The sequence below is a fragment of the Pomacea canaliculata genome, linkage group LG3 (genome assembly GCF_003073045.1).
Source record: "Pomacea canaliculata isolate SZHN2017 linkage group LG3, ASM307304v1, whole genome shotgun sequence".
NCBI lineage: Eukaryota > Metazoa > Mollusca > Gastropoda > Architaenioglossa > Ampullariidae > Pomacea > Pomacea canaliculata.
In genome coordinates, this window is record NC_037592.1 from 10,860,494 (window position 1) to 10,877,270 (window position 16,777).

General features: G+C 38.8%; 1 protein-coding gene across 1 annotated transcript; it reads left to right on the forward strand.

Moving 5' to 3' along the window:
• The first annotated feature begins 55 nt into the window (after nucleotides 1-55).
• Nucleotides 56-16,607, forward strand: LOC112560166 (LARGE xylosyl- and glucuronyltransferase 1-like). Its single transcript, XM_025231798.1, has 20 exons — nucleotides 56-176; nucleotides 350-434; nucleotides 1,195-1,291; nucleotides 1,859-1,970; nucleotides 2,370-2,496; nucleotides 3,243-3,414; nucleotides 4,217-4,251; nucleotides 4,655-4,750; nucleotides 4,963-5,046; nucleotides 8,557-8,634; nucleotides 8,886-9,017; nucleotides 9,383-9,508; nucleotides 9,896-10,162; nucleotides 10,565-10,774; nucleotides 11,374-11,529; nucleotides 12,085-12,191; nucleotides 12,637-12,709; nucleotides 12,920-13,044; nucleotides 13,233-13,331; nucleotides 13,788-16,607. The coding sequence occupies exons 3-20, from the start codon at nucleotides 1,195-1,197 to the stop codon at nucleotides 13,873-13,875; spliced, it is 2,184 nt and encodes a 727-aa protein (XP_025087583.1). The 5' UTR covers nucleotides 56-176; nucleotides 350-434; the 3' UTR covers nucleotides 13,876-16,607.
• The last annotated feature ends 170 nt before the right edge of the window (nucleotides 16,608-16,777 follow it).

Here is a 16,777-nt window from a genome sequence, read left to right on the forward strand (position 1 = left end):
GATTGGTCTCAATTGACATCGTTATCCAATCTCACGTCTTGTTACAAAATATAAGAAAAGACAGGGCTAGTAGTGCCCCTTGATTTGGGCCAGCACATTGGTATCATTCTTGTTTGACAATTTTCTCGTTAGTGTGAGACTTACAGCCTTAATTTGCCGTTGTCATGGCTGACAGGGTGAGCATATCCCACTTACCGTCTAAGATTTCTTTGTCGCAAATTTTAAGACAACGTCATGCGAAAACTTAAATCTGCCTGGCTCTTCTTTCTTCTTGAGCATCAAACTTTAATAACTGCATGATGTTTCATTTGTTTTCTACTTATTTCTTGTTCCTTTTTAAACCTAACAGACGAGGCCACAGCCTATTTGCTGAGTGAAATGGGGTCGACAACATGATTCAAGGCAAACTATAATGATCAGCTGTGCTAGTAAAGGTATGAGCTATTGTGTAGACAGTTTTCTTGTGTGAAGTAATTAAGTAGTATTAGCAACTATAGATACTGAGGTACCAGGCATCGTCTTTGGCACTTTCTGTACTCTTTATATTTTTTCTCTAACTTTTTGAGGTTTACATCTCATTTTCCGCTCTTTTATAATCACTTATTTATCTTTTCTTCCCTCACTTTCTTCTCATGCACACCTACTCACAAATACTACACAAATTCTAGAGCTGTAAGATGGCTAGGGCTGATCCTTTGGCCTGTGATCTGATCAAATGGCACTGGGACAATCTTTTGAGTGAAGGGGAAATAAACATTTTGTTGATGTCCCCACCATGTGAAGTTTCATTTCTGACAGATCTTCAACGTGCTTGTGGGCCAAATCAAAAGGCAAGACCACGGGTGGGAATGCTACTGTCCCCTGTGAGATAAAAAATTACAGTTGTATCAACGGCTATGCAACTGCTTGTTCCTCCTCAAACATTGTGAATTTTCAGTAGATGAAAGGAGTACTTCTGCAAAACAGGCATAGGTATCAACCAGACCCACCATTCCTCCATCAATGCAAAAAGATATCACCACATTATGCTTTACTTATAAGATAGTAACTGGTTAGCACCTTTCCATAGAGTTCTTAATTATAAACAATCTTCTCACATTTTCAGGATCTCTCTCTCTCTCTGTCTTATAAATGAGCGTAAAGCCAAAAGTATTGTTTTGAGACTTTTATTCTCTGACTTATTTTGAACTGCAGATGCTGGTGCGTTGGCGTAAGAATGTGTTGGTGCTGCTGCTCGCTGCTGGAGCTATTCCAGTCACATACATGGTGTACTTCATTGCAACTTCAGATGGTATACTTAGGCAGCTATTATATTTATCCTGCAGCTTGTAGTTTTACAGTATAACATTAATCTCAGTGTTTACTATTGCTCTTTTTCTTCTGACAACCAGCATAGCCAGAATGAGTGGAAATTTCCTGAAATGACATGTCATGGTTCACAACAGCTTAAAAGAAAATATGTTATTGAACAATTATAATAGAGGAGTATTTGATTTGAAATTTATAGGCTGATAGTTTGGTGTTGATATTATTGAAAGACAAACTTTAGTCAGTGTTAACTTGCATTAGGGAGGGAGATAAGAAGACAGGGAGATATTTGTGTGTGTGCCCATGCATTTTATGTATTTTCTATGGAAAATGATGAAGAATACAGAAATACAATTTTAAACAAATTTTGATATGATCTTTGTGGATGGGTACCATGTCTGTCAGGGTTGACATCATTCAATAAGCAAACAGTTTTTATGTGCATAAATATCACCGGAACAAGGGAATGTTGTTCATCTCTGAAACACACATTTCGAGAATATTTTAAATCTTTGAAATCTGACAGCATTTTTTTTTCATTCTTTTTTAGATGCCTTTGATGTCAATAGCGACAATGCTGGAGTCAGTGCCTTAGAAACCCGCTTAGTTCAACGTGTTCGTGAAGTAGAAAATCAGAACATTGGGCTTCGCAAACAGCTTAGGTATGGCAACCTTTGTGTCAATATTTGCTTATCTCTGCTGATCATTGTTAATGTTTTTTAACTTAATTGGTAATTGTTGCATTTGAATATGAAAAAAAAAGTTAAAAAGGCACTCTAAATCCCCAAAGTTTTACAGTTAGGCTGTGTACATCACTGTGATATGAGCTAGATAGCTTTTAATTTTTAGCCTGTTTTTCTAGTGTGCCTGTTTTCCTGCAGCTGTATATGGTAGACAGTTGTGGTATCCTTTTTGCCAGTACAAAAGAGATTTTTTTTTTTTCACAACCATATAGCCATTGTATGTTTATTTCCCTGACATATATACAAACTAAATATGCAAAACAAATCTCTCAAAAGGAAAGGAATTTTGTATATGCTCTTCATTCTATAAATCTACAGCCAAACCCAAAATCATCTACTTCGACTACAGATGACACTTGCTGCTGCCAATGATTCTGCAGGTGCTGGTGGCAATGGTACAAAAATAAAATGTCTGAATGCTGAACCTGATGTACCAAAGTGTGAGGTAGGTTAAAGGTCATCAGTCAAATCAAATCAAATCAGATTTTATTGTCTGTCGAAGAGACCCAGGACAGAAATTTTTCTTCGCTCACAAGGGCAGGTCTCAAACTGTTGTGAATTTCCTGCATTTGTAAACCTATAAACCTAAAAATCATCTTAGTCTTTCATTTGAAAAGATGAACAGCATTGCACTAGTAAATTTGTGTAATGATAACAATGAGGATTCCAAGATCTGATAAGTGCTAGACTTGCCTCCATGGTAACACATTGTCCTTGAGGCAAAAAAAATAGAGAACTCGTGTTTTCATTCAATATTTTGGGAGAAGCTATGTTTCACTATATTGGATAATATCCAGTCAGATTTTTTTCTCAATAGTTCAAAATCTTGAAGTGGTCATGATAAAAATGCGTGTCCTCCATTAACTGATGATGTGGGTCAGCATTGTTTTATCCCAAATCAGCAGCTAAGGCTGGGTCACTAATTATGTGACCTGGCAAGAGATGAACAACACCGGTACAATCAAAAGAAAAGTTTTTTTTACAAAGTTGAGCAATTATTAACATTCAGATGATTATTAAATGTTATTGGCCATAGAGGGATAGCTTTTCTTAAAAGAGTACGAAAATTTAAAAAGAAAAATTTAATGTCGAGTAATAAACATGAAATATGAATTTGTGGATATTGTATGCTTGAGTGTATTTTTATTTGAGCATCAATTCATTTTCTTAATTTTCTTTCTTTCTGAATAGGTAATCCATGTTGCCATTGTGTGTGCTGGACACAACTCAACTCGTGATGTGGTGACCCTTATCAAAAGTATTCTGTTTTATCGACACAATCCTCTACATCTTCATTTCATATCAGATTCTGTGGCCCAACTCATTCTCACAAAACTGTTTGAGTCATGGAGTGTTGCTGAAGGTTTGTACCATCCTGCAAACTATTCATTAGGTGTGATATAGGTTTGCATGTGGATATCAGGATGTGCCAATATTAGTATTATGAAAGAAGGCTCCGAGACTTCTGAAGGTTAAGCCACGTGCTCAGCACCAGGGGTCCAGTCATTTTGCCCCAAGGCCATTTCATCCCACACCAAAACTCAATTTGTCCCACATAGGTCCATTTCGTTGCCAGACAGAAAAGTCGAATTGCCCAAACCCCAAAAGGCAATCGATCACAGATGAAACAAGTAGTTATTAACATCAAATATTACCATCAGTGATCGACCGGGCACCATTGATGTGCATGCTGGAAACAGCTAGTGTCATATTTATAGTGTCATATTACATTTTTAATTTTTCATCTGCCGTCAATTGGGACTTTTGTTTGAACACATTTACACACAAATGCATGTGAGCATGCATGCTCTTTCTGTCTTCTCTCTTTCACACAGACACGTGCAAACAAACATGTAAAATGAAAAAAATGTATATATGAGGTGCATGATGCATGGTTTATTAAAATATCTTTGACTTGTTACTCTGTTGAGTGTAATGTATATCTGAGTTTTTTTTACAAGGTTTTAGGTTGAGAGTTTTCTTAGTTCTTATTTATAGGATTAGGATCAGAGATTTTATGTGCTGGTGCACAACTTCTAATGCTTTTGTTAATATAAAAATAATGTTGTCTCTTTAAACTAAAAATTGCTGAAAATTGACTAATCTTTATATTTTATTGTTCTGTCAAATCCAGTTTCAAACTTCTTTTTTTGTTTAATTTGCAGTTGAAGTGAGTTTTTACCCTGCAGATTCCATAAAGGTCTGTATAGTAGTATCCTATAAGTTTTTGATAATCAGAAAACACTGGGGAGAAAGATAACATACTTGATTCTTTCTATTTTTTTGTTAGCAGTATGTAAGATGCTTGTCAGATAGCGAAATTGTGTGTAGTAATTCAATGATTTGAAAAGCAAACTCTGGCTCCAAAAAATACATCAGACAATGTCATCTTCAAGTAGATAATCTCATGAAGTTTTTCTTTACATGCTAGAATTAATGACAAAGTTTGTGATGTACAAAGTTTATGATGTATATTGCACAACATCAGCAGCACTCTGATCAACAAGAATTTAAAGCAGAGGTCATTGCATTGCTTGTTGTGTAAGTGATTTAATGTAAATGCTGTGTAAGTACTTCAATGTAAATGTTATTTTATAATACAGCCTGATGTTACCTGGATCCCAAACCGCCATTACTCTGGAGTATACGGATTGATGAAACTTACACTGCCAAAAACACTGCCTGCAGAGCTAGAAAAGGTGAGCAGAAGTAATTTTTTCAAACTGGTTAAAACAGTCTTGTCTTTGACTATGATTTTTTTCCGTTCATTTGGAGATATTTTGCTTTTAGATTGTGATACCTATCACTTTTTTTTCAAAGGAAAAAAGGACCATATATTTTTAATGTGAGTCATAAGGCTTGGTGCAGTTATAGTCAGGTGTGGTTTATGGAAAATGTGTTTTGTGCCCAGGTGATCGTGCTGGACACTGATGTCACTTTTGAAACAGATATTGCTGAGTTGTGGAAAATCTTTAGGGTATTGAAAGGGAAACAAGTAAGTGTTCATGGTACCAGAGAGAGTGTGTGTGTCAGAGAAAGAAAATAAGAAATAATAGAAATCTTAAAAGTTTATTCTTATTCTGATTTATCAATAACAAATGATTAATTGCTGCTTATTACTCTGTCTACATCTATCTATCTATTCCTCTTCGTGCATCAGGTTGCACATAAGGCCTCAACCAGAGTCCGCCACCGATGTCGATCGGCTGAAACCCGCTCTAGGTGACCCCATGTCCAGCCCTTTCCTTTCATCTCCCTTTCCACTGTTCTTTCTCCAAGTTTCCTTTGGGCGGCCTCGTTTCTTCGGCGTCTGGAGTCCATCGTAGGGCGACTCTGGAAAGGTCTGCTGTCTGCTGGCGGAGCACATGTCCAATCCATCGCCAACGCCTTCGTTGAACCTGCGGTGTGATGGACTCAGTTTCAGTTCTTCGGTGGAGTTCTTCGTTGCTGATGGTATTTGGCCAAAAGATGTTAAGTATTGCGCTGAGGCATCTGTTTTGGAAGACGTCAAGCTTGTTACTGATGGTTTTGGTCATCTTCCAGGATTCTGATCCGTAAAGGAGGGTGCTGATCACATTTGACTTGAAGATTCTCAGTTTGATCTTCTGGCTGATGTTTTTTGCCTTCCATGTGCTCCTGAGTGAGGCGAAGGCCTGGCTGGCTTTCGCCAGTTCGGGCTCGAATCTCCACCTCCGCATCCCCGGTGTTTGACATTTTGGACCCAAGATAGGTGAAACTGTCAACTTCCTCAATCTCTTCTCCATTTAGTTTGATGCCGTCTGGACTCTGGCGTTCACTCTCATACTTTTCGTTTTCTTTGTGCTGACCTTCAAGCCAAGGTTTCCAGCTGTTTCTGAGAAGGCCTTTGTTTTTTCATGCATGTCTTGGTGGCGGTGTGACAGCAGGGCAATGTCATCAGCAAAGTCCAAGTCTTCCAGCGATGTTGTTGCTGTCATAGTCATGGTCCATCTGATCCCTCTCCTCTCACTGTCGGTGGAAGTCTTCATGATCCAGTCCATGGCCAGGATGAAGAGGAACGGCGACAGAATGCAGCCCTGCTTCACCCCGGTACTGACGTTGAAGGGGTCTGTGAGCTCCGTGTCACAGACAACCTGGGATTTGAAATCGCTGTACAGCATTGCAATGACCTGAACAAGTTTTGCAGGGACTCCGTAATGCCTCAGGATCTTCCATAAGGACTCGCGGTGGATGCTGTCAAAAGCTTCTCCAGGTCGATGAAATTGATGTACAGCGGTGTGTTCCATTCATTGCTCTGCTCCAGAATCTGTCGCAGAATGAAGATGTGTTCGGAGCAGGATCGCCAGGACGAAATCCTGCTTGCTGTGGTCGGAGGTCTTTCTCAAGAGTTGCCGTCAGTCTTGACAAAACAATCTTGCTGAAGACCTTGCTGGTGAGGGAAAGAAGTGTTATGCCCCTCCAATTATTGCAGTCTCCAAGATCTCCTTTCTTGGGTAACTTGAAGATGAGCCCTGTCTTCCAAGCAACAGGGAGCTGCCTGATTCCAAACTTGCTTGAAGATTTCAGTCAGCTTGGGAGCTGTCACATTTATATCTGCTTTCAACATCTCTGCTGTTATTCCATCTGCCCCTGGTGCTTTGCCGCTCTTCATTGTCTTGACTGCTGCTGTCACTTCTTCCAGGCTTGGTGGGTCTGTGCAGATGTCAAGGTCTATAGCTGCTGGCTGGATGTCTGCAAGCTGAGGGGGATCTGGTCTGTTCAGAACCGACTCAAAATGTTCCTTCCAGCGCTGTAGTTTTTCTGCCTCTCCCTCGATGACATTTCCGTTCACGTCTTTCACTGGCACATCACTGTTCTTAAACCCGTTGTTTAGCTGTTTGTTTATCTTGTACAGTGTCTTCAGGTCATTTTTACTTGCTGCATTTTCTGCTTCATCTGCCAGTTTCTCTATGTGGTCTCTTTTGTCGGTTCTTGCCATCCTCTTTACCTCTTTGTTTAGTTTTGCATATCTTTGTCTGAGTTGTTCTTTCAGGCGTTCAGATCTGGTGCTGTTGATTCTTTGTTGGCTGACTTTCTCTCTTCTATCTTCTTCCATGTCTCTTCTCTGATCCACTGTTCTTTCTTTTTCCGTTGGAAGCCCAGTATTTTCTCTCCTGATTCCTGTAAGACTCGATTGAAGTTGTCTAAGGTCATCTCTTGTTGGTCTCCTAGTGCTTGGAACCTGTTCTTTACTTCCATAGCAAAGGCCCTTTCGATGACTGGATTTTTCAGTTTGCCAGAGTCCACTCTCTGCTGACGTGCCTGTTTTCCTCGTGATCGACGCAGCTTCAGGGAAACTGTGGCTATCACAAGAGTGTAGTCACTGGCAACGTCTGCTCCTCTGTAGGCTCTAACATCTTGAAGTGAGCTCCTCCATTTTCGGTTGATGATGACATGGTCTATCTGGTTCTTTGTGGTCCCATCTGGTGATGTCCATGTTGCCTTGTGGATGTCTTTGTGTGGGAAGAGTGTGCCACCAATCAGTAGGTTGTTTTCTTCACAAAAGTCTGCCAGTCTCTCTCCGTTGTCATTGATGGTTCCGATTCCATGTTTGCCCATGACATGCTCCCTGCAGGTGTTGTCACTTCCCACCTTGGCATTGAGATCGCCGACGATGAGCAACATGTCATGGGCTGGAACGCTCTCTGAGGCTGCTTGGAGCTGATCGTAAAAAGCATCCTTGTCTTCTGCCTCAGAGTCATTGTTGGTGCATAGCAGGCTAGCACTGTCAGCTTGGTGTACTTTGAATGGAATCTTGCTCTCAAAAGCCTAGGTCCATAAGGCTTCCATTCCAGCAGTGCCTTTTCCGTTTTCTTGTTGAGGAGTAGAGCTACTCCTTCAGAGTGCTGAGCGTCTGATCTTCCTGAGAACAAGATGGTATGTCCTGACGCTAGTCTCCTCTTTCCCGTGCCGGTCCATCTGACCTCACTGACTCCCAGGATGTCCAAGTTGTAGTTGTCAAACTCTTTGACTAGTTGGAGCATCCTGCCAGTCTGGTACAAGGTCTGGACGTTCCAGCACCCCACCCTCAACTTTTGCCTCGGCTTCAGTAAATCCACTGTCGGGGCGCCAGCTCCCTTTCGGGTTTGGCTGTCGTCCGTCATTAGTCCAGTCTCCTGGTGTGCTTCATTACCTTCGCCATCTGTGACGAGTTCTCTGGTTTTAGTTTCTGTAACATACTTTTTTTTACATGGTGGGGTTGTTAGCCCTACCACAACCTAATTTACCTCTAGGTGAGGTGTCCACCTTAGTCGCCTCTTACGACATGCCTGGCTGGATGGCAGGGACCCTATTCTTACAATGCTTGCTAGGCAAGCATACCCCGGGGTCCCACAGGGGACTCTGTCTACATACCATGTTTCATCTTCTGGTATTTTCTGTTCCATCCTTAGTCTTTATATTTTGACTTGATAAGTATACATGTAATGCACAACATGAACTAAACTTTTGCTGGGGTCATTCTTGTAGATGTTTTTTTTTTTTCCAGGCTATTGGTTTAGTAGAAAACCAGAGTGATTGGTACCTTGGGAAACTGTGGAAAAATCACCAGCCATGGCCTGCACTGGTAAGTTTCTACAAACAGCATACCTAAAAATGTAAAGAGATCTCAGTTATTTTAAAAGATCAAGGACATAATATGTGGAACACATAGACTATACATAAAATCTATATAGAGCAAGATATGTCGGTAGTGAGGATTTTCTCCTAAAAGAACCTGCAGAGAGTAATTTGCATCAAGATAAAGTATGTGCCCATGTTAGAAGAAGCTGCATTTTGTTTAGAAGTAAAAAATAATTAGGAAATGATTGCTGATAGGGCCGGGGCTTCAATACAGGAGTGATTCTACTGGACCTGAAGATGCTGCGGGAGCTGAGCTGGATGCAGATGTGGCGACTTATTGCTGAGAAGGAGCTTATGAGCATGCTTGCTACCTCACTAGCAGACCAGGTGGGTTGGCCAGCAGGCGAAGATCAAACCATAATTTCAAAATCATCAGGTCATTTATCGATTCAGCAGATAGAGTCTATGTAGGCTGATATCTGACTAGCGGAGCGCTCTGCACGCCAGGCGCATGCTAGCTCACTGTCAGGGGAGACAACTTTTCGATGGTTAAAGAGCTAAAGTGACCCTTTATCTCCTATGGTCATGTCATTTGATAAGTCTGAAGAAAGAGAATTTACTCTCAAAATTTATGTTTCTATCTGATGGGAGACATTGATCACATAATTAATACTTGTATTAATATGTTAATCAGATCAGCCGACAGAATGTTACTCAATGAAGCTAAATATCTTGATGTGTAAACTGTACAGGACATTTTCAATGCTGTACTGAAACAGCATCCCTACTTGGTGTATCGTCTTCCTTGCCAGTGGAACGTTCAGCTGAGCATGAATACACGAAGTGAACAATGTTACAGTGAAGTTGCTGACATCAAGGTGAGAACAGTCTCCAGGATTCCTTCTAATTTAGTAATATAAATCAAGATATGAAATGTAATAAAATTAATCATTATAAGTAATAGTTTCGGAGTTGTATTTCAGATGGAAAAAAAATTAAAGATGTTCTGTTGAGGCAAAAGATTTATGTAAAGTCCTATCAGTCTGGCTTATCTAATAGAAGGTGGATAGAAGACGGCAGACATAAATAATAAACACTAACTACAAACTTATCTACCACCAAATATGTATATATGTCTGCTTTTCTTCACCCAAATGACTCACATAGCCAAATTTATTTTTGATTTTTAATAGAAAATATATTTTAGGAAATATTTTATCCCTAAAATAATTTTACTATGAATATAAAATGCTATATGTTTTCAGATTATCCACTGGAATTCTCCAATGAAGCTGAAAGTGAAAAATAAGCATGTGGAGTTTTTTCGCAACAAGTATTTGACTTTCTTGGAGTACGATGGCAACCTTCTCCGCCGCGAACTCTTTGGCTGTCAAACTGCAAGTGGTGGAGAAGGAGCACGTAACCAAGATCCCCTTGGAGAGCTGACAGAGGATGATGATTGCTATGACTTCCGCAGTGAGCGAGAGCTTGTGCACCGGACCCATCTTTATTACATGGACTACAGATACGAGGTAGAGTTGAAACAGTGAGGATATTTTTGTTTGTGTAGATGAAATTACAAGTGACATAATAACCCTTCCTTAAGAAGTAAATGCATGTAAATATATCAAATGGCAAGGTTTTATTTTGATTGTTAATTTAAAATTTTTGAAATACTTTACTTCTCCTGGCAAATTTTGGTTTTGAAATATTGTTGAGCAGGTCTGCCTCAAACTGGTGTTCCTGCATGCCTACTTGTATGTAAAGCTCTTTGACTCCAGCTGATGAAAGGCGCTATATAGATAAGCTTATATTAAGTGTATGTAACTGAGAATTAGCAGCATTTCTGTTGACCTACTGTGTCATCAGCCTTGTTTCCAGATTTTAGTCAGCATCTGACACTGTCATTTGCATTTGCTGTTTTTTGGGTCTAGCCAGCTCCTGATGATGTGACATTGGTGGCCCAACTTTCACTGGACCGCTTGCAGATGTTGGAGTTGATATGTAAACACTGGGAAGGACCTATCAGCATTGCTCTCTACATGTCTGACGCAGAGGCACAGCAATTCCTGCGCTATGCTTTGGGATCAGATATTCTTATGGCTCGTAAAAACATTGGCTACCACATTGTATACAGAGATGGGGTAAGGAAATAAATAGTGTAACCATTTTAAATATATCTTAATTTTCTTTTTCTAAGGTTTCTTTTTTTAAATCAAATGTATAGGCAGTCATTCTTTCATCAACAGTGTCAGCAAACTCAAATTTATCAAAACTACTACTGTGTTAAGGCTTAAATGATTGACCAGGGATCATCTTAAAAGTGTACTAAGTGCTTGTGGATATGAAAAGTCTGGAACCTATAAAGATTGTAGAATTTTGAGGTCAAATTAAATTTTATTTTGCCCAGCAAACTAGTACAAACCAAATGACTATCATTACTGTGTGCCGGCTGTTCTTGACAGTATTATTTAGTTTCAGCATTGTACTTTGACTAGATGCCACAGATTTCAAGATAATTTAGTAAAATAAAAGCAGTGGCAATATTCAATAATCCACTCATTTGAATAACAAAAAAATTTTGTTTATTTACTGGTTCTTGAATATTTACCAAGTAGATAAAAATATCAGTGTTTATTTACTAGTCATAAATGATTCTTCTGTAAGTTAGTATGATTTATGAGATGACATTTTTTTTTTTAGTTGTTGTCAGTAGGTTAATTTGCTTATTTTCTGTGTACAGCAATTTTACCCAGTGAACTATCTACGTAATGTGGCCTTACAGGAAGTGAAGACATCATATGTATTTTTGTCTGACATTGACTTTCTGCCCATGTTTGGGTTGTATGAATATTTGAAAAAAGCTGCAACAACGATGGCTATAGGAAAACAGAAAAAAGTGAGTGAGTGAGTGCATGTTTACCCCAACAGACTTTGTTCTCCAACCTTTTTTCTTGCATTAGACATTTGCCGTCAGCTATACAGATGGGGTTTAGTAGCTCTCATCATTTTGTGAAAAGCAGAGTGCAGCCATTCCTCCTTATTTTTTGCCTCTTCCTTTTTAATTTTTGTACACCTTTATTTAAAAAAGTATTTATTTTAGAAATGTGTTTAAACCCTTATGTGCCTGCATGCATATGTGTTTTGATATCTAAAGCAAATCTGAAATTTGTGAGGATAGTCTATGTGAAAGAGAGAGAAAAAGAAAGTGTGCGTGCATGTGTATGTGGAAGGAATAATTTTTGGGGTGTACAAGTAACAGTTAAAGTGGAGGCATCTGTGACTGTGGGGATGTGTGATTGGTATTTGTCAAGTAAGTAGCAATCAAGTCAAATTTACTAATGTAAGGTCACTTGGCAAATATATTGTTCTTCTCTATTAGGATTTTTTAATGATTCCACACTGCTTAATGAAGTAAATAACACTTGTCATTCATTGCCGCTATCTTGCTCAGGCTTTGGTTGTGCCAGCCTTTGAGACCCAGCGATACAGGCTGCAGTTTCCTAAGTCCAAAGCAGAATTACTGTCCATGCTAGACATGGGAACACTTTTTACATTTAGGTAAGCGAATCGGGTTTCATGTTTCATGTTTCATGTTTAATGTTTCATTGTAAAAGCATCGCTGTCAGTGTAGGGACATCTACTGGCAGCTGACTCAAGAATTGAGACAAACAAAATGTGTTGTTCACTTGTACTTATTTCTTTCATTCAGACTTGCCAACTTTAATCTACTTGATATTAATCCTGAGTTTGCATGAGTTCAGAATTTTATGGGAAAGTAATTAACTCAAGCAGCAGTCAGGCTTCAACACTGCATCCAGTGTTTTTGGCCTATTCTTAGTGATGCTCAGGGTTAAATAATAAAATTCTGAGACCAAGTAAATTTCAGGATTAACCATTCTTACATAAAATTTCAAGCCTGAGCAATGCTATGAGTGAATGTCAAGAACAATAAAAGTTTGGTATAGATACAAAGTTTTACACTTTAAACCCCTTTGTATGTCAGGTACCATGTGTGGCCAAAGGGTCATGCTCCAACCAACTTTGCAAAGTGGAGGACTGCAACAACTCCATACACTGTAAGTAATACAAAAGAACAAACATTTTATTTGTGTAATACAGACTCCTGCATCACTGTAGACTGAAATCTTTTATTGGTAAGGTGCAAATTCTTCAGACAGTATGCTGGATGCTATTCTCCTTCGACTCAAGCAGTGAGAGGAGAAAAAAAAATGTAGTAGACAGAAATAAATATTTTCCTACCATTTTTTTTTCACATCTTCGCTCAGGTAAACTGGGAGCAGGACTTCGAGCCATACATTATGGTGCAACGAGACATTCCTCAGTTTGACCAGCGTTTCTTGGGGTTCGGCTGGAACAAGGTGTCACACATCATGGAGCTCGATGTGCAAGGGTGAGCATCAGTAGTTAAGCTTTAGCAAACAGCAGCAAGTATGTGCCTCACTCCTCAGATCATGACAGTAAAGGCCAAATATTTTGATAGTCACGCATCAGCCGGCTGTGCCATGGAGGCTGTAGTGACATGATGGTAGAATTTTGGCTTTTAAATGGGCCATTTTCACATGTTGTCTTTCTTTGCAGGTATGAGTTTGTGGTTCTCCCAAACGCTTTTGTCATCCACATGCCTCATGCACCCAGCTTTGACATTGCCAAATTCCGCTCAAGCTCTAACTACAGAAAGTAAGTTTGTAATTTTCTGGTATGCTGTTGCTCAGTCTCTCTCTCATAATCTGTTTGACCCTTTCATCCCAGGACCCCTTTTCTCCTTTGGTACAAGCTTTGTTGTTTATAGTATTTAATTTCCTTGTATAGAGCAAGTTTTGTACCTATTTGTACAAGAACAATCATAAAACAAGCTGTAAAATAAGATTTATTATGGATAGAAGACTTGCCACAGACAGTCATTTAAAACATTCTGCAGCATTCTGTTTGTTGGTTGGCTTTATTCAGGTTGCAGGAAACGCATGACATCAAATAAGCTGCACCGGCATGAAAAAAAAAATTGCATAGAAGTAGACATGGTTCAAAGTTGTAGATTTCTTCACTTATTCTTACATCCATTATTTCTTTTTATGTTCGAGAGTCTTAATCTTTCCTTAGTTTTGTTTTCTTTGCTACTTCAGTTTTTTTTTCCAGGTGTCTTAAGGTGCTAAAAGCAGAATTTCAGAAAGACCTCTCAAAGAAATATGGTATAAAAGCATTGAAGTATTTGGATGTGGAGTGATTCTACATGTGGGACTATTGTTTGACAACTTTCATTTTTTCAGATATATGCCTCTATGCCTTTATTATATTATTTTTCCTAATGTTTAAAAAAAAGTTCACAAAGTAGATTGCGGGTGGAATGTTCAGTATATACTCATGTATTTTCTAGGAGGATTTGCATTTTTTTCAGTCAAACATAAATACTTTTATTAGTCTTTTATACTTTTTTTTAACTTTCATTGATTTATCCCCAAAACTGGATAAGGGGAGATGCAACAGGATTTGGTTTGCTGATACTCATTTGAGCAAAAATTTACAATATATAATACTACTCAATAGAAATGCTCCAGCTAAAAGGTCCATTTTACCATTTTTGTGATTTAATTTAGATAGTATGCTCAGTTATTCTGTTCTGTATTAGGTTGAGCTGTGTTGTACTATGTACTGTAGAAGAGGGTGCCAGCCCTTGCAAGTGTAAGCTCCTGATTTCCAGTAGATATTTGACAAGGTGTTTCCTCGAAGCTGTTGTGAGGGATAGAGAGGGAGGAATTGGTGTTTTACCCAAAGCCAGCAACTAAGGCTATATCACAGCAAAGCAGCCAGCCCTGTAGATAGATGCCACATGCAGAAAAAGAACAGTGTGCCCGAGATGAGAGCTGTACCCAGCCAGGACAGCCAACCTTCACTGTATTGATGACAGATGCTAACTAAGGAATCAGATGCAAAAATATTAATGTATGCACATTAATGTGTACTTTTCCTGTCACTGGTCATTAAATCCACCCCACGGGTTCAGATCTCGTTGCAGGCACTTTGCATGTGGTACCTGTTTACAGGGCTAGCTGCTTTGCCAGGATATAGCCTTAGTTGTGGGTTTGACATAAAATACCAATTCTCCACCCCAAAGTATGTTCACTGTGTTCGTAAGACACAGTTGTAACTCCAGCAATCCTTATAAGGGTACGAAGATCCCTTGCAGTTTATAGCAAAACGCTGCTAGACGTAACATAGTTTTTGATTGTTGCAGTAGCCATGTTTTTATGATCCTTGCAGTAATATGTTTTGACTGTCACCGGTGCTGTTTTATGTTAGTACTGCATGGTCTCAGGGAAGCAGGCTGTATGAGCTGATGGTTGTCGACGTTCATTTCCTTGTGACAAAGTTGTCTAGAATATGATACAGGGCATCTTGAAGAGAGAGATCTGTCATTGCATTTATATTGGTCAAGACTACAAGAGTCTGGGCGTTTTTTATCTGGGGAAAAAATGGTGGGGACATGAAATGGTGAAATCTAGTCTGCAGATACTTTTGTCATGTGTATGTGCCAACATTTAAAAATATTAGGAAACTGAAAATCTTCATACTTGTATGTGTGTGCGAGAGAGAGAGAGAGTCCTTGTGTGCATATTTTCATAAATATTCAATATGCATTTGTGCCTCGCATTTTGTATTTTAGTGTCTTGCATGCAGACACAATCAGATAATGTTCTGGAAGTTTATCATCAGGCTATGGACTAATGGCACATGTTAAATAAAAAGATTTCAACCTGTTATGCCAAAGTTTACATTTCCAAATCATGAACTTCCTGCTAAATTCATTTGCAGATATTACACAGTGTGTTTGCGTGTGTCTAAAAGAACTGGGTGGCATTACTATGAGTCTGTTTAATCATGGTACTTGTAATTGTTTTGATAACAATAAATGTGCAGGTACATTGCTTTAAGTTTGTGAACATGCTAAAGGCTGGAATTATGAAAGGTGAAAGGTTAGCCAGTGGTGTTACTTTCTTACATCAAGCTTGTAAATTTTATAGAATTTTTTTTAAAGCAAAAGGTGATGATGTTAGTGTAAAGACTGGTAGATGGGAAGATGCATGTATGAGAAATATGTGTGCAGGTAGGTAATGCAGTTAAATGTGTTTGTTTGTGATTAGCATATCTCAAAATGAGTGAGTATAACATGCACAAAGCCAAATTCTTTTGTATTGATATCTGTGTGTGTGGGGCCAGGGGCACAATTACTAGAATTTGCCTGTTGCCATGGCAGCAAGTTGTACATAACATAAACTGTAGCTGTTAGTCAGGGTGGCTTGTTTTAGTAACTGTACACTTTTACTTCATATAATGATATTTATATATAGCTCAATGCTAAGCTAATATTATTTTGTGTGCCTTTAGTTTTTTTAATTAAGGGGTGGGGTGTGTCAGAATAGGGAGGATACTTGTACCTTAGAGACATTTCTGATTACCAATTACCGCAAGTAAAGAGAGTAAGTATTAATGATCAAAATGATTATTAGACCAGGTCATTTTATTTCAGCAGCTGTGCAGCCGCTGCTATGGTTACAAGCATTGTGAGTTTCATGTGCAGAATGGTATGAATGATACTGGGTTTGTGATCATGCGCGTAGAACATTGTACAACCATTCTTTATCCAAAATGATTGTTCAAAGCATTAGTTGTAACCACTCTGATTCACCCCTTGTGAAGTTTCTTTTTATACATGCAGGAAAATTGGTCTAGCTTCGAATTTACAGCAACTTTTACCTGAACTTGTGTTCCCAGTGACAATATTTGATTTTGCAAGACATGTGAATGTGCAAGATATATTGCAAAATCATTTCTGGCATGCCCTCTCATCACTTATATAATGTCTGTAACCATGTAAAATCAGTGTTTAAGCAAAGCCCCTTGAAAATTGTCAAATCAAAGAATGAAATTGAAATATTGCTAATAAATTATTATAATGGAGTTCATGGTTTTTTGTAATGGATGTGCTCTAGAACAACTGTGCTCACAACGTTTTCAGGGGGGAGAGGAAAGGCATTACGCCAGATTTTGTCTACCAGATTGTGCCAAAAATACCAGCAGCAGATCTGGTGGAAATGGGTAACCAATGGATGAATGGCATGTCATGACAA

Coding starts and splice junctions, on each gene's coding strand:
- LOC112560166 (XM_025231798.1), top strand. CDS start 1,195: ATGCTGGTGCGTTGGCGTAAGAATGTGTTGGTGCTGCTGCTCGCTGCT. Junction 10,163..10,564: donor ACATGGACTACAGATACGAG/GTAGAGTTGAAA, acceptor TTTTGGGTCTAG/CCAGCTCCTGATGATGTGAC. Junction 11,530..12,084: donor CTATAGGAAAACAGAAAAAA/GTGAGTGAGTGA, acceptor TATCTTGCTCAG/GCTTTGGTTGTGCCAGCCTT.